General features: G+C 42.6%; 1 protein-coding gene across 4 annotated transcripts in view; it reads left to right on the top strand.

Moving 5' to 3' along the window:
• CACNA2D3 (calcium voltage-gated channel auxiliary subunit alpha2delta 3) overlaps positions 1 to 22,098 on the top strand; it is an 832,052-nt gene that overhangs the window by 549,373 nt on the left and 260,581 nt on the right. For all 4 annotated transcript variants that reach the window (XR_011526928.1, XM_070574989.1, XM_070574988.1 and 1 more), the window contains 2 exons: positions 614 to 692; positions 10,901 to 11,034. Coding sequence is in view for 3 of the 4 variants with exons in the window: in XM_070574989.1 (XP_070431090.1) it covers positions 614 to 692; positions 10,901 to 11,034 (213 nt within the window). In the remaining variant the exon portion in view is untranslated. The remainder of the gene's footprint in view (positions 1 to 613; positions 693 to 10,900; positions 11,035 to 22,098) is intronic.

Raw genomic sequence — 22,098 nt, 5'->3', positions numbered from 1 at the left:
TAGAAAATGAGAGAGCCTAGGTTTTACATGTGTCTTCTGCTTATCAGGAGCCAAAAGCTTAGGAAGACTAGAGAGAGTCCCCATGGGTCTCCTGGCTCCAGGCTGTGCCTCTTGCCAGGGTTAATTACCTCCTAAAATCACGCCAGACACCACAGATGGTAAGAGAGTGTCTGCAGCCTCTCCTCACCATTGGGGGGAAACGTTGAGGGTGTTTCAGGGGCATTTTTATTCCCAAAAAGAACACGCTCTGAATTTCTGTGTGGATGAGGAAAATGGCTGTGGCTTTGACCCAAACTTGGATGGTCCGTGTCCCTCTGTGTGCAGCAAACCCAGGCCCATGACGCTGCCAGTCTCCCACTTCAAGTTGTTCTCCTCTGTCACGAGTTGCACACCGAAAAACAACCACCACAAGGGCCATATGGTTTAAAAGATCAAAGGCCCCAGTTTTGAATATATTTCTAGCTGCCTGTACTTCAAATGTCTTAAATATGTTCCTACAGATGGGGAGCATGGAGCATTAAAGAGGTAAACCACATGTGCATGAGCCATGCATGTGGTCTATGCAGGACGGTGAAAAATGAATACCGCTGAACCATGTCACTCTTCCTCTCAGGTTCGCATCTTCACGTACCTCATTGGACGAGAGGCTGCTTTTGCAGACAATCTCAAGTGGATGGCCTGTGCCAACAAAGGTAGGTCCCCACAATGTGCTCGGCTCTGAGTAACTTCCTCTTGGATATGCAGAAATCGAGACAGTCGTGAGAAGGTGGACGCTTCTTAGAGAAGGCTGTGAATTCTCAGATAAGGTTTGGGTATTTCTAAATGATTATTGTAGACTCGGAACAGCTTATCCCAAAATATGTTTACAAATTTTGAGGACATAATCAAGTAGGGTGGTTAATCCTCTCTGCTCTGCTAGTAATTGGAAGAATTGCTATGGCAGAGCCATTTTCTGTTCACCAAATATCCATGTGCTCACTCACCATTCCCAGCCTCCTTGTAGGTAGATGGGGCCTCAAGACTGGCCTGGCCAATAGGCTTTGAGCAAAACCAACCTGGGTCATTTCTGGACTAAAGCATTTAAGAGCTGGTGTGGTGGTATCCGTACTCTCTTCTTCTGCTCTTGTGAACTCTGAAGCTACATGTTTCAATGGAATAGTCATGAAATAGAACAACCTTCATCCACCCGGGTCCCTGAATGATGACATAGAGCCAATGCATTCCACTCCTTTTGCCCTACCATTTACCAACGCACGCTGGATATATACTCTACATGATAGATAAACCTTTGTGTTAAGCCACTGACATTTCCAGTTTGATATGTTCCCACAGCATAACTTAGCCTACATAACTAATTAAGGTAGTTAACTTTAACCTGCCTCAAATGTTCTAATCTTCTAAACAGAGATGGTAATAATAGTTCTTCCTTTGATTCTTATTAAACATAAGGATTAATGAAATGATGTATATTAGGTGCCTAGTTCAGTGCTGGGGCATAATAAGTGCTCAGTAATTGTTGGCTTTTCTGTATTGATAGGTTAGTTGATTGATGACTCCCTGTTGTGTGTGAGAAACAATGCTTTGGAGAAGGCACAGGGAGGAAAGTAACAGGGCCCACCAGTCTAAGGGCTTCTTCTCAGGCTGCACACAGCCAAGAAGGAAAAGCATAGGAGGCAACTAGGTGGTAGAGTCCAAATTCCTCAAGTCCAAATCCTCCACCATCCACCAACCATGTGCACGTTACCAAACCTTTCTGGGTCTGAGTTTCGTCACCTACAGAACAGGTGTAGTGATGACCCTGCCCCAGACAGATGTGAGCATGAAATGAGGCCATGCACGTAAATCTGGTAGCTCAGTGCCTGGCACGTAAATGCCCCATATTATCTCCTGGTGTTATATTGATCTGTAGGCATGTCTCATCTCCCATCTGAGGCTACGTGCTCCATGAGAGCAGCCTTGGACTCTGCTTTTGTCCTGAGCACTCTAACAGACCCCAGGCTCCTACTTTATTCAGAGTGGGTGCTCCTTTGATGTTTGAAAATGAGTAAATTGACTATAAATACTAATAAAGGAAGATATGTCCTATTGCACGGTAAATTGGTATTGATGGATTTAGGTGGTCTATTTTTGTGTTGTCTCCTAAGCCATGCTTTATAAAAGTTCCAGTATTTGTATATTAGTGGAAGAAAGAGGACTCAATGAAGGGTTTTCAGGTCTCAGCTCTAGTTTGGTGACTTAAGACAAAGTTATTTTAGTTGCAAGCAACCAAAGTTACTCCCTGAAATTAAAAAGAGGAGTGTTTTGGAGAGAGAGGGAATGACTCAGAACGCAGAGTGGGAAGGGAAGCTTGTGTCTCATGAGGGACCAGGGAGCTGTGTGTTTGTTTTTCTTTTCCTTCTTGGTTTCTTTCTACACTCCATGGCATTCTTCTTCTCTATAGATAGACCTTCTCTGCTATGGCATGCACACAGCAGAAATGGCCACCCCATGCCATCATGCATACGCATCTGTCTACACAGCACATATTGTGGGCAAGGCATGATGTAGAAAGGAGAGTTTATATCTCCTCCATTTGACACTGATGAGCAACTTTAGCTTCTGATTTCAAGTCCTCCTCCTCCCTCCCAAAAAAGATTAGGACACCCAGCTTGGGCCAAGTCTCCCCCTGCTGAATTGGGTGTGGGTAGAGATAAGCCCACAGGAAAAATGTTATGTGCTCTGCAGGGGCTCAGCATTGTGGGTGAGTGAGTGTGGAAGTTCTCAGAGAATAGATGCATACCCAGGCAAATATACCTCTGCCTAGCTTTCCCTTTGCTTGGCATTGTCTTTAATTACCTGCTTCTACTTGGAGCGATCTTTTAAGCAAGTATCAATTTCCTCATCTAAAAAGTGGAGAGCTGCATGGACGGTTTTAACATTTCCTTGAAGCTCTAAAATAACACATTCTACAATTAATTTGGTTTACTGGCTGGCTTGCCTCACTAAAAGGTATTGGTAATTTTGATTTTCTCAGAGTAATGCATTTGGCTTTATTTCAGGGTAAATATAGGAGGAACGTAGGCAGAGGAGATGGAGGCCAAGAGGATCCTAGATTCCCTCTGAGTAAAGAGGCCGTTCTTGAAATAAGTTTTGGAACTTTGTTGACATTTGAAAACCTTCAGTGAGCCACACTTTTCCCATTTTTTTTCTTTTATTCTGTGGTCTTGAAAAAAAGAGTTCCTTTCCATTTTTTAATTCTTTAAAATTTTGCTGTTATTCCTGGCACATCAGATTGCAATTCTTCCCATCAACTAGTATGCATTTAGTCATGGGTTATTGTTTTTACCACTGTCTGTGTCCAGCTGATGAAAATTACTCAAATTGAAGTCTTGTCCTAATCAACTAATATTACACCATAATTTAGTTTTAGTCATTGTTTATAAGAATCTCTGAAGCATCCTTTTGAAGACAATTTAGCGAACTTGTTGTATTTCAGGGCCTGGCTATAGAATATAGCCCTTTAGATTTGTAAGTTCTGAGTACAGCAACTTGGAAAATGCAAGGAGGTAATAGTAGCTGCTTAGCTGGCCGGGCCGGTGGATTCCACAGTGATTCTCCTTCTCTTCCTGTCTAAATCCAGTCATTTCCTTCCCTGCCAGAGCCCGTCTCTCTCCAGAGTTTCACCTTCCTCACTCTGCTTCTCTTCTAAAGGACCTTGGGAATAAAATGTCATTGTTTTCCACTCTTCAAAGTAGCAGCTGCCATCAAAATGTTAGGTTCCAGTCATCTGTGCCCATATAAACATTGGCTTCATGTTGCGTCAGTTATGGGTTTTTAGACCACGTAACATCGGTGAGCAAGTATTCTTCTATGGTCATTAATTAAATCATTGTTTATAGTCTCAGATAGTTATAATATGGAGGCAGCATAACATTTTTCATCTCAAGTAACATGAGGTCCAGAAGGGCCCCCCCCTTACATATTTTCATCGTGACTCAGCCACGTTCTTCAGTGAAATGAAGCATTAGCATTCGAGGACCAGAGCAGACCCAGGGAGCCCAAGGAGAAGCCTGTTGGCTGACTGGCCAGAGAGACCCTGGGGAGGAGCAGAAGTTGTCAGGGCCAGCACCTCGTCACCAGATCAGTGGTCAAGGACCCACTGTTAATGCAGAACTTCTTGCTTGGAAGTCTGGTAGTCATGGAGACAGTTCTCAGCCAGTGGTCCTCAGACACTGTCCTCTGGAAGTGGATGACTGGGGACATTCATGCTCCTTACAGGAGTTCTCTGCCTCCTCCAATCCCTAGCAAAATCCAGAGAAGCCTGGAGCTCAATGGTTTGTTTCACTTTATGCATAACTAGATCTTATCTTGCGGGAACCAGCCTTAATGAGGCAAAGCAGCAAACCATTTTAAATACATTAAAATAATCATTGCTACTGTAGAATGGCTTACCGAATATAAAGTTCTGCATTCACACTATTGGATAAACAAGTGAACTGGGAAAACTGAAAAGAGGGACTAGCCCAGATATTCCATAAAGCCGTGATGACCTTCTCTGATGTTCAGTGTGCCAAGATTTTAAATAAGCACTGCCTGATTCTCCTTCAAAAATCATGGTGAATGGAGTGTTTTCCAGCTGTGCAAATAAAGAAAGGCCTCTTTGTTTGGGTTCTCAACCAATCAGTCATCGTTAGGTTGAATGGAAATGCCACATGACTCTCTTGGTTGTCTGCTCAGCTTGTCCCTTTTTGGAAGGGTTAATGGTCATTCTCTCCTTATTTGAAAGAGGACTGATGGCCTGAGCCCTCCTTGGACATTCAGACCCACAGCATTTTTTCGTTAAAAAATTCTTAACCTCACTCTACCTTTCCAAGTGTCATGTCTCCTAAAAGATATCTTCAAATTTGTGAGGCCAAAATGATTGTAAGTGGAGGTAGAGGAAATGCGGCAAATAAAACTTTTTGCTATTTTGGAACAGGTGGAAGAAAACAAAAATGGCAATTATTCAGATAACTTGGTGTAATTCTGTTTTTTGTACCCTTTGACCAATGTCTCCCCAATTCCCCTACCCTCTAATGCCTAGTAATCACCATTCTACTCTCTGTTTCCGTGAGTTTGGCTTTTTTAGATTCCATATAGATTCCATATACAAGTGAGATCAGACAGTATTTGTCTTTGTCTGACTTACTTCACTTAAGCATGATACCCTCAAGGTCCATCTATGTTGTCACAAATGTCAGGATTTCCTTCTTTCTCATAGCTGAATAATACTCCATTGTGTATATATACCACATCTTCTTTATCCATTCATCCATAGATGGACATTTAAGTTGTGTACATTCTTGATGTACATTCCATAGAACATGAGAATTTGAGTGGGAAGGGTAATGGTGATGAAGATGAAGATGGTGCTGCTGTTGTTAATAGCAAGTGAGTATGACAAACTAAGTGCCAGGTAGAGTGCAAGTATTTTTGTGTATTATCTCTTTTGACTCTCATTAAAGCTCTATGAGGTTCTTGAGAGAGAATCTGACACTCAGAGAGACTAGTACCTTGCTCCCGGTTACCAGCTAGCAGTGGTTGATCTGGGATTCAGGCCCAGCTGATTGGGAGCCCAAGCCTAACCCTTCACCATGATGTGAAGTTGCTTCTCTTTGGGGAGAAGAAAATCATGTTTCATAGAGGACTCTTGCATGTTTCCCATAATTTGAAAGAATTCAGGAAAAGGAAACTAGAGGTTCAGAAAGGACTTTAACATGCCACAGCTAATAAAGACTGGGCTGGGATTTATACCCAGCCTCTATGTTCCAGAAGTGGTCCTGCCTCAGCTTTTGTGGGCATGTAGTCCACTTCCTGACATTTTACAAATGGGAACATGGCTGTCAGAGCCCGACAGACTCTTGCTGGTTCTTTGTGAAGCTCTGAGGAGATGTGAGTTAGAAAGCTGTTTGTAAATTGTACATATTCTACAGAAATAAGTGCTTTTTAAGTAGTATGTGATGGGTAAGAGGAAGATGAAACAGAATAGTGTGAGGGTCTTCTGAGAACACTGTTGTTCCATAACAGAATGCAAACAAGGTCACACCATCAACTTTACTGCCCACCTCGTTGTACTGAGAAGACTGAAATCTGAACACTGGCTTTGTTTTCAGCTTGTCTTACTTAAGAGGGGAAAAGGGTCTTTCAAAAGACTCAGCAGGTGCAGCGCCCATCACACCAAAGGCCGAACGAGGACCTCAGCATGTGAAGTAGACAGCCAGGGTCTCCCACTGAGGAGCAGACTCCCGGGACCCTCAGCTCTAGTGTCATTGCAAAGCGGAGTATTGAATGATGCACCGATGGAGCAGCTCATGCAGGGGCACCTTGTAGACAAGGGACTGTTAAGAAATATGAAATAAGGATGGTAAAATTTCAGAAAAACTAAGCACCAGGCTGCATGTGGTTTATCACACTGAGAAGTTGTAACCCAGGGTTCACAGAAGGCTCTGCAAGGGAATAAGGTAAATAAATTGATGTTACATAGAAAAATGAGCAGACCATTTGTAATAGGTGGCTAATTTCAGCATTAATTACTCCTTGGTAATTACCGAATGATTGCTGATTCTGTTTTTGTACATGATATATGAAGTCCAAAAAGGCACATTAAAGAAGAGAATAAACATTCAAGAGCTAGAATTTAAAAGAAATAAAAAGGAGAGGGGTGAGGAGGAGGGAAAGTGGCCAGTTCAGAGAATACAGAGGGAAAACCCGGGAAGTGTCTATGGTTACAGCCAAAGCATCCAGCCCTCAGCGACTTCCTGTTATCCATCAAAAGGTACATTTGTTAACTAAAACTTAAATGAAAACATTTAAAAACAAAAAAGAGTCTTTCAGAAAGGCTTTAGGTTTTAATGGGTTGGGGTTAGATGATCAAATTTGAGTTAAGCTTTGCAGTATACGTTATTAATATTATTTTTGTAATTTCAGCTTTTCTTACCTTTTAGATATCTGCATCCCTGGGGTATATATTGAAATATAAGTTAGAATTTTGTCCTTGGTTTTGAGTAGACCTTTGGTGCTAATTATTGAGCATTTGCCCTGAACCTCGGAGGACAACCGTATATTTCCCCAACCCATCCTCGACCTTTCCCAGCCACAGGATCAAGCAGCCTAGTAGAGGCGCCCTCCTGGAGGAGGACCTCCAAGCCACTCTGCTGTCCTTTCCCAATACAGAAAGAGGCAGTGTCTTCAGTGGTTAAGAGCAAAGGTTTTAGAATCAGATGAACTGGGTTCGAATTGATCGGGGACAAATTACTGAGCTCTGTTTGTGTTTCCTCCCTACACAATGTGCCTGCTAGTGGGGCTGTCTGTTGCCCAGGTGCAGAGAGGCAAGGTGAATCACAGTGAGGCCGCTCTGCATTACCAATGGCTCCCGTGGACCCGGGAGTACTGCTCTGGATGAGAGGGCACCGGCTTTTTATAACATTTTGTGGAGCTAGTATTTCAGTGAAAGAGAACATAGTAAACAAGCAAGTCAGAATTCAGTGCCAGAGGAATCGTCTAAAGAAAGGGAAGGCAGGGTAAAGTGAGAGGAAATGAGTTTAGACAACTGAACCCTGAATGATAAACAGGAACCAGCCATGGAGAAACTGGATAAAAGGTGTGCTAGGCAGAGGGTACAGCAAGTGCAAACGCCTGAGGGGGAGAATGAGCTCCGCGTGTGAGAGGAAGAGAAAGGCTAGTGAGCTGAAACAACTAGCAAAGGTGGGGGAATGGGGGTCATCCAGGTAGGCGGGGGGCTAGTTGAGTCTTGGAGGTAAGTGTAGGAAATCTGGATTGTATTCTAACTCTAAATAGAAGCTGTTTGGGAGATTTTAAGCAGGGAGATGATGCTGTGCTTCATACTTTTAGCTGATCCCTCTGACCGCTCTGAGGAGCCTAGACAATGAACAGGGGGCTTTGTGGGGAGGCTGTTTCTGGACTCTGGGTGATACACAGTGGAGTCTTGGAGTAGGCTGGCAGCAGTAGAGATGGGGGACTGCATTTTAGATATATTTTAGAGGTAGGGCCAGAAGAACATGCTGGTGGACTAGCTATGGGGTGGGTCAAGGAAATGATGGCTATCAAGGTTAATTCTTAGGTTTTTGGCCTAATTGGGCAGTGGCGCCATGTGCTGAGATGGGGAAGACCCACGGGGGGAGGAACAGGTTTGGCGAGGGCAACCAAGAGTTGGCCCTGGATGAGTTTTGTCTGAGAATCCTGTTAGTCGTCCCTGTGGAGGTGTCAGGTGTACAGTTGGCTGTGGGTCTGTGGCTCTGGGGAGAAGCCAGCTTTTTATAGCTTTTCAGAGTTTTGACTAGGATAAGCAAGGCCAAGTGAGGATGATTTCTCAGCTCAGTCCCCTTCCAAATGCTTGATTGTTTTTCCTTCCCACCCCCTCTCTATGCCAATGATCTGTCTCCTTCATCCTCTTCCTTACATCCATTCCTTTTCTTCTCTTGGCCCTATTTTGGGAAACCCAAATCAGGGATTTTTACTGTTGCCTCTGAGGATTAGGATGGACATAAAGACAACCAAGAAAAAGACCTCCTAAGAGATGCTGTCTTTACTGCACATTTGGCACAGGAACCCAAATTAGGAATTGTTCTACACTGCAAATTGCTCACCCATGGACCCTGACCATCCAGAACTGTGAAGCTCTCTCCTCCTCTTATCAACATGGCAACACCTCTCTTAGCTTGTCATCCGTGTCTTGTTTGTCTCTCTAAGACCCTTCCCTCAGAGCCCAAGGTTTGCCTACTAGAGAAGAGATGAAATGTTTTCTTTCGTATTCAAACACTGATTACAGCACTGTGCACGGAGAGATAACTGTGGACACTCCCTGTCATCCAGCAGTTCTCTTCAAAACTTGTCTTTCCTGCATGCCTCCAAGAGGGGCCACCTGAGAGCCTTTCAAGAGCAGTGTCCCAGCTGAATCTCCCTCTCTGTGGTGCCTGACCTCTGAGAGAGTGCCAAGGTGCAATGGGCCCTCTCCAGGGACTCAAGCTAGAGCAGGCGCTCATAAGACTCGTGCCTTGGGGCCCTGTTTCCCCAGGGATGGGCAAGGTTCTGGCCCTGCTGGGGAGGGTGGGGTGGGCAGGAGTGACAACGCATGTTAATTAGCACTGTACAGAGCTGTCATCAGGAAGCCAGAAGCCACATGGTCCCAACCTGGTTTGGGGTTGGCACACCAAATTCAAACCAGCTGGCCTTTGTTTGGAAATGCCCTGGGAGAATCCAGGCCCTCTCTGGACAACAGAAGGGCTGGCATTTCCTCATCCTGAGCCCTGTCTTAGACATGAAGAGGTTCTATAAACACTGTAGCAAGTGCTGTGACAGATCTGGCTTCAGAAGCACACATACCCTCTCTGATTTCTTTGGCAAGTAGGAGCTAGCATGAGTTTGTAAGGGTCCTTATTTAGAAGCATGGGGAGGAAACATGAATCTGTGTCCATCTAGTGTCCCCCTGCTTAAAATCCTTCCATGACTACCTGCCTGCAGGATAAAGTCTGAACTTCTTCCCGAGTCCTATGTGACAGCCCCCTGCTCATTCCTCTGATCTTACAGCGCCTGACTTCCTCCTCTCTGCCCCAGCTCCTTCCTCCAGCCATTCTGAGCTATTTTCAGTTCCTAGAAGGGGCCTGACTCTGACCTTGGCCCTTTACTTACACTCCTGGCTTTGCTGGACACACTCTTTAACCCCTCTTCTTCCAGCAAACTGGCCCTCATCCTTCCGGGTCCGGTGATGCTGACCCTTCTTCCAAGTGGCCAAGTGATGTGCTGCCCCTGCTGTGCACTTTGTCTTACTGTTGATTGTGCTATTTTGGAATTGTCTGTTTACTCAGACCTCCCAGGCCCCAGAAGCCAGGGGTTGTGTTCATCTTGCTAATCCCTGCTTCTCCTGTGCTCAGCACCAAGAAAGCCCTCCATCAACGTTTGAAGGAAGGGCCCCCTCCTAGGGATCCAGGCCTGTGCTCAGTTCACCCTTTCCCTTCCAACATCTCCTAACCCACAGCAAAGCCAACAGGACCCCAAGCTGAGGAAGAACATAGCAGTGCCCTGAACTTGACATCAAAATGGCATCCCCATCCACAAGATGGTGGTGGTTTAGAACTATTTCTGTTACTTGGAAACGGTTTCTACCCAGCATATTCATAGGCAGGTCTGGTAACCACATAAGGGTATGAGCTGGAGTTTCAGCCTCAAACATACAAAGGTCAAAATTCTTCAGAAGCAAAAGGCACAGATTAAGAGACTCATAAGCCTAGGTTCACCTTCTGTGTTTGCCACTTGATACCTGTGAAAACATGGGAGAAACCCATGTTCTCAGTCAGCCTCAGTCATCTTGTCTTTACAGTGGACGTTGTTATCCCCGTTTCATCATGTTGTCAAGAATAAATGAGACAAAGCTTATCAAGTGGTTAGCAAATTTTGTGTGTCTTAGTAAGCACTCAAAAACTAATCATAACTATTACTATAGTTATAAAAAGGGGATAGCCTTTAAATTTTGTGGTTTATAGTTTGCCCATTGGGAATAAATTCACTCAAGTGAAAAAAAAATGTTACAGAATGGCATGTAGAGAGCACTCCCTTTTCTGCGAGGGAAGATACTTATATGAATGTATATGTGTAGAACAAAGTCTGGGAAGACATTCTCCAGTGTTAGCAGGGTTTCCTCTGGGAGGTGAGTGTATGGTTGATCTTAGTTTTCCTCCCTTTGCTTGACTGTATTTTCTAACATGAACACATTACTTGTGAAGTGGGTGATGGTAGAGAGGATATATAATGCCTAAAAAGGAAAAGTAAAGAAAGAAAATTTCTAGAGGCCAAAACCGCATGGCATATGCATGCCCCTTAGTTGCAGGTCTTCTGTCTTTTACTAAACTTAGTTCTCCCTTGGCAGGATTTTTCACCCAGATCTCCACCTTGGCTGATGTGCAGGAAAATGTCATGGAATACCTCCACGTGCTCAGCCGGCCCAAAGTCATTGACCAAGAGCACGACGTGGTGTGGACAGAAGCTTACATTGACAGCACTGTGAGTCTATAGGGCCCTGGGGGAGAGCCTGAGGGTGTACCTTCATCTGGGGATGTGAGACGGCAGTTGTATCACTTTTCCTTAATTGTGGGGTTCAATAACATTTTCCTTTGTTGTACAGCTTGCATTGGTCCCCTTGGTAAGCAAGGTTGGTAAAAAATCCTGATATCAGAGGGGCCAGCCTGGTGACGCCATGGTTAAGTCTGCATACTCTGCTTCAGCGGCCTGGGGTTGGCAGGTTCGGATCCTGGGTGCAGAAGTACACACCGCTCATCAAGTCATGCTGTGGCAGCATCCCACATACAAAATAGGGGAAGATTGGCACAGGTGTTAGCTCAGAGCCACTCTTCCTCAGCAAAAAGAGGAAGATTGGCAACAGATGTTAGCTCAGGGCCACTCTTTCTCACCAAAAAAATTAAAAAAAAATTTAAATCGTAATATCAGAGAATGTAAGCAGCACTTTTGGAAGGTGTCTGGTCAGCACAAGAAAACTCACTTTTTGCTTGTCTTCTCTAGTTACTTTTTTTCCTTCCCACACGTGTACAAATTCTGTCAGCGTAGCCATGATTATAGGCATGTTGGATTCAGTCCTTGACGTCTGAGAGGCTCAGGCCTGGTGATGAATCTTTGGGTCTCAACTTGAGAAGGTGACGAGCTCAGTTTCAGCAGTGAATTCGAATCACTGCCACATTTGCATTTTCTTCCCATGACAAGTGAGCTGCATTTTCTTCCCATGACAAGTGAGAGTATGCTTCAATGGTGGTCACATAGGCACTGGATGGGTGTTGGAACTCTCGCCGTGGGCTCATTCTAAAGCTGAATTCCAAGCAAAAGATTCTGATGCTGAATTAGCTTAAAAGGAGGGGCTTTGCCAGTCATCAAGTAATGGCTCAATGCCGGATTTCTTGTGTAATTTCAGCGTGATTTTTCATAGTGATAATGAGCCTGATGGGAGTGGCATTTTTCATTTATTGATTGTAAATGTTCTCACAGGACCTCCTTCCCGTCGTTTTTGTTGGGATTAACATCACATTAATCACTGTAACCCAGACCCAGCTGTCCTCTAAAGTGATCTCAATGGCTGCTGTGAGCCGCCTTTTCTCTCCCTGGGCTCTCCTATTTCTGCTGCATTTCTGGCAACTGCAGGGCAGGAATAGCATATGGGAACCCATCTAGGGGGACACCACAGCAGTCTCGCCCCCTCGGCCTCGAAGTACACAGTGGAACCATAGAAATATGAGCTGGTCAAGGAGAGGTACCCTTTCCCCGGGAGAAATCGCTCTGAATAGAGATGTGTGTTAAGCTGAAAAAAAAAAACCCTCTCTGGTTGCCTGAGAGACCTTGGGCTTTTATCACTTTCAGAGTCTGAGCCCAGTTTGGTTTAGAATCATAGAAACCAAATAATTAAGCCACCTCGTTTATATTGGCGCCATACGAACAGTAACAACAATAGCAGCAACAGTGATGGTTTCATCTCTTCTTCTTACACGTGGTTGGGTAAGGCAGAAAACTCAGGCACGAAGAGGAGGAGTGTGGCTAGCCAGGATTGATGTGATCAAGTCACCCAGTGGTTTGTGTACAAACCCTCAACAGCCAGTTTGATCAGTTATTTTGTTTATTTCATGAATTTAAAAAATAAAAAGCAGACTCTTTATGATTAAAATATTGTGGTACCAGCACCTGGATAGACAGAGTGATCAGTAGACCAGAAGGTCCAAAATAAAGACCCAACTACATATGGAAATTTAGTATATGATAAAGGTGACATCTCAGATCAGTAGGGCGAGAATGAGCTTTGTAATAAATGCTTTTGAGAAAACTAGGTAGCCATTTAGAAAAAGATAAAATTAGTTCTATTCTTCATATCCTACTCAAGAAAGAAATCCAAGTGGATCAGAGATCTAAACTGTGAAAAACAAAACTGTACAAGTCATTAGAACGAAACCTGGGTGAACTCCTCGATGATCTGGTTTTCTAACCATGACTCCAAAATCCAGATGCAGAAAAAAAGAGCAAGTAAGTTTGACTACTTAAAATAAAAACAGAACAAAACAAAAACCAACTTTCGAAAGTCGAAAACCACTATAAGCAAAGTCAAAAGGCAAATGGTAAAATGGAAGGAAAATTTGCAACATATAGCACACATAAAGAACTAATAATCCTAAGAGATAAAGAACTTTTAAAAGTTGAGGGGGAAACCCCAGGATTCCTATAGAAAAAAATGAGCAAAAGACATGAGTGGAAAATTCATAAAAAAATAATAAAAATGGCTTTTCAACAAATGAAAGATGTACAACTTCACTCATAGTAAGAAAAATGCAAATTACACTGTAGAGAGATGTCATTTCTCCCCTATCAGAGTGGCAAAAATTAAAAGCTTAACTGTAACTCTGTTGATGAGGCTGTGGGAGAAGGGACACTCCTACACTGCTTGTGGGAGGACAGGATGGAACAATCTCTATGAAGGGGAATTTGCATTTACCCTTTGACCCAGCAATCCCACTTCTAGGAATTAACCCTGAAGATGAACCTCCAGCAATACAAAAATACATACTCATAAGTTTGTTCATTGCAGAATTGCTGGTAATTTCAAAATATTAAAAGTCACCTAAACACCCAAACATAAGAGATCGATTGGATAAACTATGTTATTTACACATAATGAAGTCTTAATGTTAAAAACAAGAACGAGGATGATTTCTATTGGCTTATATGTAATGATTTCCAGGATATAGTGCTAAGTAAAATGAGAAAAATACTAGAATATAAATAATGTGTAGTCTTACCTTTTGTGTAAGAAAGAAGAGGAAATAACATGATATTCATATATCTGCTTATTTTTACAAAAAAAAACCCAGAAAGGTTAAATCAGAAACCAATAAAATTGATTACCTACAGGAAGTAGGAAAGAACTCAGAAGAGAAGAGATAGCGGAGGGAGCGAGATATCTCTGAGTATACCTTTTTGCGTAGTTTTGACTCTTGAAAACAAGTTGATATTTTACATGTTCAAAAATTAAAATAAAATCAACAAGAATGAAGGTGAAACTAATAATGAATGCAAACATAACCAGATGAATCCAACCACATCTCAAATGAAAAAAAAAAAAACCACTATCCAGAAAGGAAAGGAACAAAAGTAACCTTTTGAATATAGTAGTTACACACAACGTTAAATTTTGAACAAGGTACTTTGACACCCTCAGTCTAGGGGAGAAAAAGAACTGCAAATGAATTTTAAACTCGTTTTAGTGTCATTGCTAGTAACATGGGTCTAGCAATTCTGAATCTATTTTGTGAGTATCTAGGATTGAGCAAAGATGTAAACAGGAAAGACAAGACACCTGGGGAATGAGACTGCATGGAAGGTATCAGAATGAAACCCGTTCTCTGTCCATTGAAAGGGCCTAGAAGCAGCGGCACCCCCGTAGCAATGAGCACATCTGGAACCCAGGTCCTAGCTTCTGAAAACCAAGATTCCTTAGAGAAATTGCTAATTCCAGGGCTGGGGCAGGGAAGGTACCCCACCCCCTAAAAAAGCCTAGAATATTTTGTGCCAAAAGCTAAGGAAGTGCTAAAACAGCAATGAGGTCATGTCAAAAGGACACAGGAGTCAGCATGAAGGGGCTCTCACGAGTCAGCTCTGGGACAATTTGAACTTCAAAATAAAAAACAACAGTAATGGATTATAACCCTTTGAATAAAACAGATATCCATGTGTCCTTACTGAGAGTAAATTGATAAACAAATCTCAAAGAGATGACCTAAACAGATAATGAAATGGGTGGGGAGGAGTATAGTGTACAATGGAATGCTGACTGCTAAGTGTGGAGGGAGTCATGGAGATGGAAAATCACCATTTTGTAGCCATTTTAGTAAAGACTGGTTAGGGCAAAGGTCATCAGTGGATGCTAAATCTGGGGGGCAATTTTGATGATGAGCAGGATATTTTGATGGTCTCAAAGAGCTTCCCTAGGTATTTTTGACTACCTGTGAGAGAAAAAAATAGTATCTATACGGTGAGAGAATCCAGACAGAATCTTGAGTGGATCATTAAAATTAGTGTCACCAGTGAGAATCAGATGGACATCGTGTGCCTTTGGAGTAGGACACACCATACTTAGGAAATATTCTACACAGCAATACGTAACCCTGAAGGTGATGGCAAGGAAGAGAATAAAGCTTTATGTTAATGTGATGTCTTGCTTTAGATGACGTTAATCACTTAAATCAATTGTTTTAGATTTAGTAGTTACACACCTACATGCATATATATGTTTGTGTAGAGGGGGCAGTTAAGAGAGAGGGAGAACCCATTGCTACTCTACCTTTTCCACTAAAGACCTTTTGAGAGCAGAGGCAGAGTAGATGGTCTGGGAGCACCTCTGGGCTTGTAGCTGCAGAGGAAATATCTTTGAAGTCTTGTGCTTTATCTTAAATAGTTACATGAAATTTGCATTCTGTGCCATGATCATCTTTACTTACTTGAAAATAAAATAAGTGGCTCTAAGTGGCTCCATATTGAGTAAAATAGTATGCCAAGATGACAGAGATCATTTATTCCACCTCTTCAAGAACCCTTTGAGGTACATGAATCTAAACCACCAGGATATGCTTGTCTCTGAAACAATAGGTCAGCATCAACTCCATGCTTTCCAAGCTTCTCTTCTATCTTTGCATGTAGCCCTGATAAATAAATCCCCTAGTAGAATGTTCTGAGGGTTCCTTCTCATCTTGGTGGTGCTGAGAAACCTGTTGGGCTGATGAGGACACCAGGGATTCTGTCTTCCTCTGTGCTAGCCCTGTTAGAGGACAAGGCAGCTGCTGCTCCAACAGGTGTCTCTTTGGCCAGGAATCAACAGTCTCTTCAAACTCCTTATCCTGGCCTGGATTCTGCTAGGGCAAGGACAAAAGCCCCCTGTCATTTATAGGGGGTCAAAGTAGGATTCACGTGCTGAACTCATCTGAAGAGTCTAAATTCTAAATGAGCCCACCAACTTTGGAACCACTCAGAAGATTAAGGGGTGGGAGGCTGCAGAGGTCAGCAATTGCAAGCTTGTGACTGTCCTGACACATCCAAAATAGTCCTAACCCAGCATTGCCCTAATGTGTCCCAGCTTGCAATAATGAAAGAGACCAAACTCGGGAGTACTTGGCACTGAGACTGGTGATCCCATTTCAATAGTCTGATGTCCTGGTGGGGTTGGCAGCTCTGGAATTTTCTCAACATTTGAATATATTTATAATCTACCTTAGTTTATTAGCTAAGAGCATTGAATTTAGAGTTAGACTAGTCTATGCCATACTAGCCATGTGATCTTAAGTGAGTTACTTACTTAGCTTCTTTGAGTTTTTCTCATTTCCAACATGGGAATAAAACCTTCCTTCAAGCGTTGACTCCAAGGACTAAATGTCTGTTCATGGTGAGAATGCAATAAATACTACCTCTCACATTTCCCAACCTCAGGAAACCTGGTGTGAATTTTTCTCCTTGGCTGTGGGAAGTTTTAAAACATACTCCCCTTTCTTCGAGCCAGGTCTCACATGGTAACTACAATATGGCTTGTACCGTTTTGAAAATAGTATTTGGTACTTAAGTTTGATGAGTACCTTGAAAGCACTGTTTTCTAGAGATACACTTTAATCCTTTGGAATTGATTTTGCTGTAATTACGTGTTACGAGCTGTGTGTTAATATCTGGCGTTGGTGCCTAGGGTCAGTGTTCCCAAAGAAGACTGGTGGTTGTGTTGCACTAGCCAGGCAGAGCCCCCCAACAGCCTTAGTAGGGTAACCAGTGACTGATTGCCCAAGGAAAGGGAAATATGGTAGAAACCCTGACTGCTATTTAACCGACTCAATGCCCTCTCTTTGCTGTAGAACAGATTGTGCCTGTTGCCCACAGCACATTGGACGTTTGGTCTAGAAGGCCATGCTGGTGCAAGAAGCATTCACATAGCTGTTCCCCTAGTTGAGCTGCAAACTAACTAGAAGTCAATTGTCTTCATTCCCAAACCTGTTGATGCCAGTTGTAATTTTATCATAATTGTATAAGTTAATTAAATATCATTTAAACCACTGAATTATGAGTGTAAAAGCAAAGTTATTAATTCTGTGAATATGTAAATGAATGCCTTGGAAAGAGTCTAAAGAAAGTTGCTGAAAAATTACCAGTGTGTTAAGTAGGAGCAAAGCAGCATATAGAGGAAATTGCTACTCACTTTTTCTTTATTTCTTTCTATAAGGTAGATTCCCTTGATTCGTGTTTCATCTGAGGTTGATGTGGTAGATCTGTAGCTGTGTTAGTGTCTGCTTCCTGTCTTACTGCCTTATTGTAGCCTCTGGAACTGTGTGCTCCATGAAGGAGAACGACCTTCCCAGACAGAGAGGAGAGCCAACATTGGTGTGTGAGTACTGTGATTGCCAGCCAGAGCTACCAACATACTCTTGTGATGTGGGTCAGCATTGCCAAGATAGCTGTGTTAGTTTTTATTGCCATATAACAAATTACCACAGACAGCTGCTTAAAGCAACACAAATGTATTTTCTCATGGTTCCTATGGGTCAGGAGTTTGGGTAGGGGTTAGCTGGACCGTCAACTCAGGGTCTTACAAGGTTGCAATTAAGTGTTGGCCACACTGCAGTCCTTGTCTGCAGCTCAGGGGCCTCTTCTGAGGTCTTTCAGATTCTTGGCAGAATTCAGTCCCTTGGAATTGTAGAACTGAGGTCCCCGTTTTCTAGCTTGCTGTTGGCTAGGGATTGCACTCAGCTCCTAGAACCCACATTTCCTAGCCACATGGCTGCTATAGGCAGTTCACACAGTGCTGTTTGCTTTTTTTCCAGACCAGCAAGAGTGCATCTCTCTGAAACTTCACCTTCTTTTGAAGGCTTCTTTGATTAGGTCAGGCCACCCAGGATAGTCTCTGTTTTAGTGAACTCAAAGTCGCTTGATGGTAACCTAATCGTGGGAGTGGTATCCCATCATACTCACACTCAAAGGGAGGGGCTTTTAAGGAGTGGGTACTTGTGGAGGCAGAAACCTTGGGGGCCATTTTAGAGTCCTGCCTACTGCAACCGTTTCTGTCCATGTGCTGTGGTCTGAGAGGGAAAGATAATACCAGAAGGAAATGCACCCTCTGCCTCCTCCAACAAACTCTCTGTCAAGAGACAATCTCAGGACAGCCATGTCTGCTCTTATCATCACATTTCTGCATAACACTGACGTCTCGAGGAGCCTGGTTCTCTTCCAGACATTGTAGTCTGGAAGTGGCTTTGATTGCTTTAGGAATCAGAAGACGTGCTGATTGCTGTCATTTCTACCAAAGACTAAGGAAGTAGGTATTTGTTGATTATCTAGTAAATTTGAACACTTGACCCCACAAGTTTGCTTAATGTGGTCTTAAAAGTCTTCTCTTTCCGTAATTATCTGGTGGTTAAGGCAAAAGGAATTTCTGTTTGCTTGACTCATCAGTTATTATAGCTGAAAACCCAGCAGCAGCAAATGTAATTATATAATGGATTTAATACTTAAATGAATAGCTTAAAATGACCTATATGCTTAGTACTTTCCCTTTTTATTAATTACATATTGATTCATCCAGTTCTGAGTCTGGACAAGCTCAGATGAAAGTTTGTGAGCAGAGCTGAGTTTGGATTCTTGCACATGAGAATCAAGAACTGCAAGCCTGATCTGGAATCGAGGCTGACAAAACTCCCCTTTCAGGGCCCATCCTCCCTGCCTATTGCTACCAGTCTGATGAAATACTCTATTTCCTGCCTGGCTGTTCTGTTCAATTTACTTTCCTGGTGAAGCCCAAATAAGTGAATTAATGTTAACAACATTAATTACGTTTAATCTAATAAAATCTCATGTATTAATTGACAAAACAGCAAACACCAGAATTCTAAAATTCAGGGGCTTCCTCATCTGAATACAAGTCCTGCACAGTCATTATCTCTTAGGTGCAGAGCGAAAAATCATTAACGATGGAATTTGTTCCATTTTGTAAGCAAATGACTTGTACTTTCCAGTTGGGTCCTAGTCATCTTGGGAATGTTCCCCAACTAGCTATGCAGGAGAGAAGTGGCATCAGACTGCGGAAGCATCAGCATCCCTGATCAACCCTCCTGGGGAGTTGCACAGGCCGCAGCGACACACAGAAAGGAAGCAAAGAAATCTTTTAGAAACAACGGGAATGTGACCATTTAAAATAATGAGAATTCATTAGCAAGCTCTCCTGCCTCTCCCTTTGCTGGTAATGCAATTCAGTGCACAATTTGTAGGAACTTTCAAACCAATTTAGTTGCATTTGCAAATTGGACATGTATCCCTCCTCCTCACCCCCCACTAAGTCCAACTTGGAGAAAATGCTTTGCATTTGATAAATTGCACCTTTGTTTCGGTTTCTCATCTAGGAATGGCACCTAGGCCATTTAGGAGTCGTTTGGGTGATTGCTTTAAGCTACAACATCTTACTGCTTAGAAGCAATTACTCCGGAGGTTGAAGCCATCATAAGGAAGTTGGCGCTTGGAAACCGAATTTACAGTATTTTCCCAAGACACCGTTGCATATCAAAGAAGTTCAAATCATCAAAACAAAGAGACACACGAAAAGGAAACATAAACCATCCTGCTGGGTTGTGGAACAGAGAATGCCATCTGCGTTACATGGCATGGAGGAAACTGATTACGTTGGGACCTCTATTTCATAGCAGATGGGTTCATTAAATTTAATAGCCTCCAGAGCCTTTAGAAACCGTGTTAAAAACATGTGGAGCATGCTGTGACACTTCACTTCTGGCCCTGCAGTCATTATAACTCTGGCACAGACTATAAATATTACAGTACTTTATTTCCATTGAAACAGATTACTGTTATAATCATTTTTTTGCCAGGAGATGGTGATGTTAAAAATGAGTGCATTCCTGATTCCTGGTACCATTTCTATCATTCAAATTTGATTCTAGATTTGATTCTAGATTTCCCTATTAAATAGTTTTTGTTTTGTTTTGAGCTCAACCTTTTTTTTTCTTTGAGTTAGTGTTTTTACTATGAACCAAAGGTAGAAAATTATTCTCTTCATGGAACAAGTTCTAACACACTGTATGGATGACTAACTAGTAGAAAAGCTTAGGGTTGAAAATTTTTTAAAAATTATATTTCAAGTGTTTTTTTTTAGATTTTTAGATTTATTGTTGTTTCTGCTATTATGGTATAATAATTTCCAACTGTCTATAATGAAAGGACAGCCTCTAGAAATAGATATAAGACCTTATAGAAATGGAAAAGACCATTTATCCTGAATAATTATTTAGCATAATAGATTATTCAGTTTCTTTGTTTACAAGTGACAAAACCCAACTCAAGGTAGCAAAGGTCAAAAAGAGAATTTGTTTACTCTTGAAATCAAGATATCTATGTAGTTCTGTCTTGAGGCATGACTAGATTTAGGGATACCTCCATGTTATTTTGACTTGTTCCTTGACTCTTATTGGCTTAATTCCCTGGCAGGCCCTCTCTGCAGGCTGGCAAAGAGGGCCTCTACCATCCACTGACTTTCATTATCTTTACAGCCCTTGGTTTTTCCCCTTCTCTTCCAGCGTCTACATCAAGCCTAAGATAGGCCTGTTTGGGTCACAAGCCCATACTGAGAGGTGAGATGGAGCTACAATTGATGGCCTGATTCTCACAGAGTGTGGAAGAAACCAGTCCCAGAGGAAACTGATTCTGGAGGACTGAGAAGTAACAGTGTCCTGCATAGAACTTGTTCATAGAACCCAAAACTAATCCATGCCCAAGATCATGTATCCCATCAGTATGGTATTCATTATGATACCATGTTTTAAAGCAATAGAGCCCTTTATCTAGTCAAATGTTTCCACGGACCCTTGATGTATAAAACACAGAAGCACAACTACTCTAGAAGACATTGGGGAGTAGGGGTATGGGGCCCGAGTTGCTTGTCTACCTCCTGAATGCCTAGGGAAGCACTGAAGCACTTTTTGCTCCTCCCTGGCACTGCAGAGCCTAAGTAGTATTCTGAGTAATCGCTGAGCCTCTGAGAATGGCAAAATGGGATTCTCTGCTGTGGATAATTTGCTGTGCACCTAAATTTACAATAAGGTACTCGGTTGGGTCCAGTTAGGAAAGATGGTTAGGGGTATTGGGAGGTTGTGTCTGAGGTTGCATTAGAAAACCAAATTACCTGCACTTTTTTCCACAAAGTCTGCTGTATTTCTTATATTCTCTGGAGACCAGTTCTCTTGGCATCCCTCACTCATGGGTGAAATATGATCTCCTCCAAGTCCTTCTTTACATGCTGTCCCAGTTCAAACTCAACAGGGATTAACTCAGTGTTAGTGTATCTGAGTTCATTTCTGAGCAAATTGCTTAACTTACTCTAGCCCTTGAGATTGTATGTCTACACCTTACTCAATCAGCTATGGCTGGAGAAGGGTCTTATGATAGAAACAGATCAGCCAGGGCTGTGGATAGCAGATTCTGTAAGAAAGAGAGATGGGTAGGAGGAAATTATTAGACTCTGAAGGAATTGGCATTTCTAGCTCTCTGTCTTTCTATATAAGGCTTCTTTAAGTTGCATCCCCATCTGAGCTCTAATATTAACTCTAGGAGCATGTCTTTTTTCTTCTTCTCTGAGCCCCTGGCTTCCTTTTAGTCCCAGTTGCCCCAAGTGCCCCTCTCTGGTCCTCTCCCTTCCTCCCACATCTTGGACCCTGCCTTCCTCCATCCACCATCCTGCTACGTGGGTGGTAGGAACCCCTCTCCCTTGCACCTTCTGAGAGCTGAGGGAGGTATTTTGGCCACTACGGTTAAATCTGTACTGCTTTTTCCCCCTTCACGGCCCAGATATTTGTGCAACTTAGGTTCTCAGAACTGATTCTCATTCTTTGACATGGTTTAAACTAAAATGAACACATTCCTCTTATTACCAGCATGAAGAACAATTGAAATAATCCCAGAGAATCAGCCTGTGGTTTGATATCAGCTGCCAGTTTCTCTTCTCTTGCTGTACACAGGATTTTCTCCATGTAAAGTATTTAATTCTTT

Source organism: Equus przewalskii, chromosome 15 (assembly GCF_037783145.1).
Source record: "Equus przewalskii isolate Varuska chromosome 15, EquPr2, whole genome shotgun sequence".
NCBI lineage: Eukaryota > Metazoa > Chordata > Mammalia > Perissodactyla > Equidae > Equus > Equus przewalskii.
The sequence above is the reverse complement of the archived record's forward strand: the minus strand, read 5'-3'. Positions and strand labels throughout refer to the sequence as shown.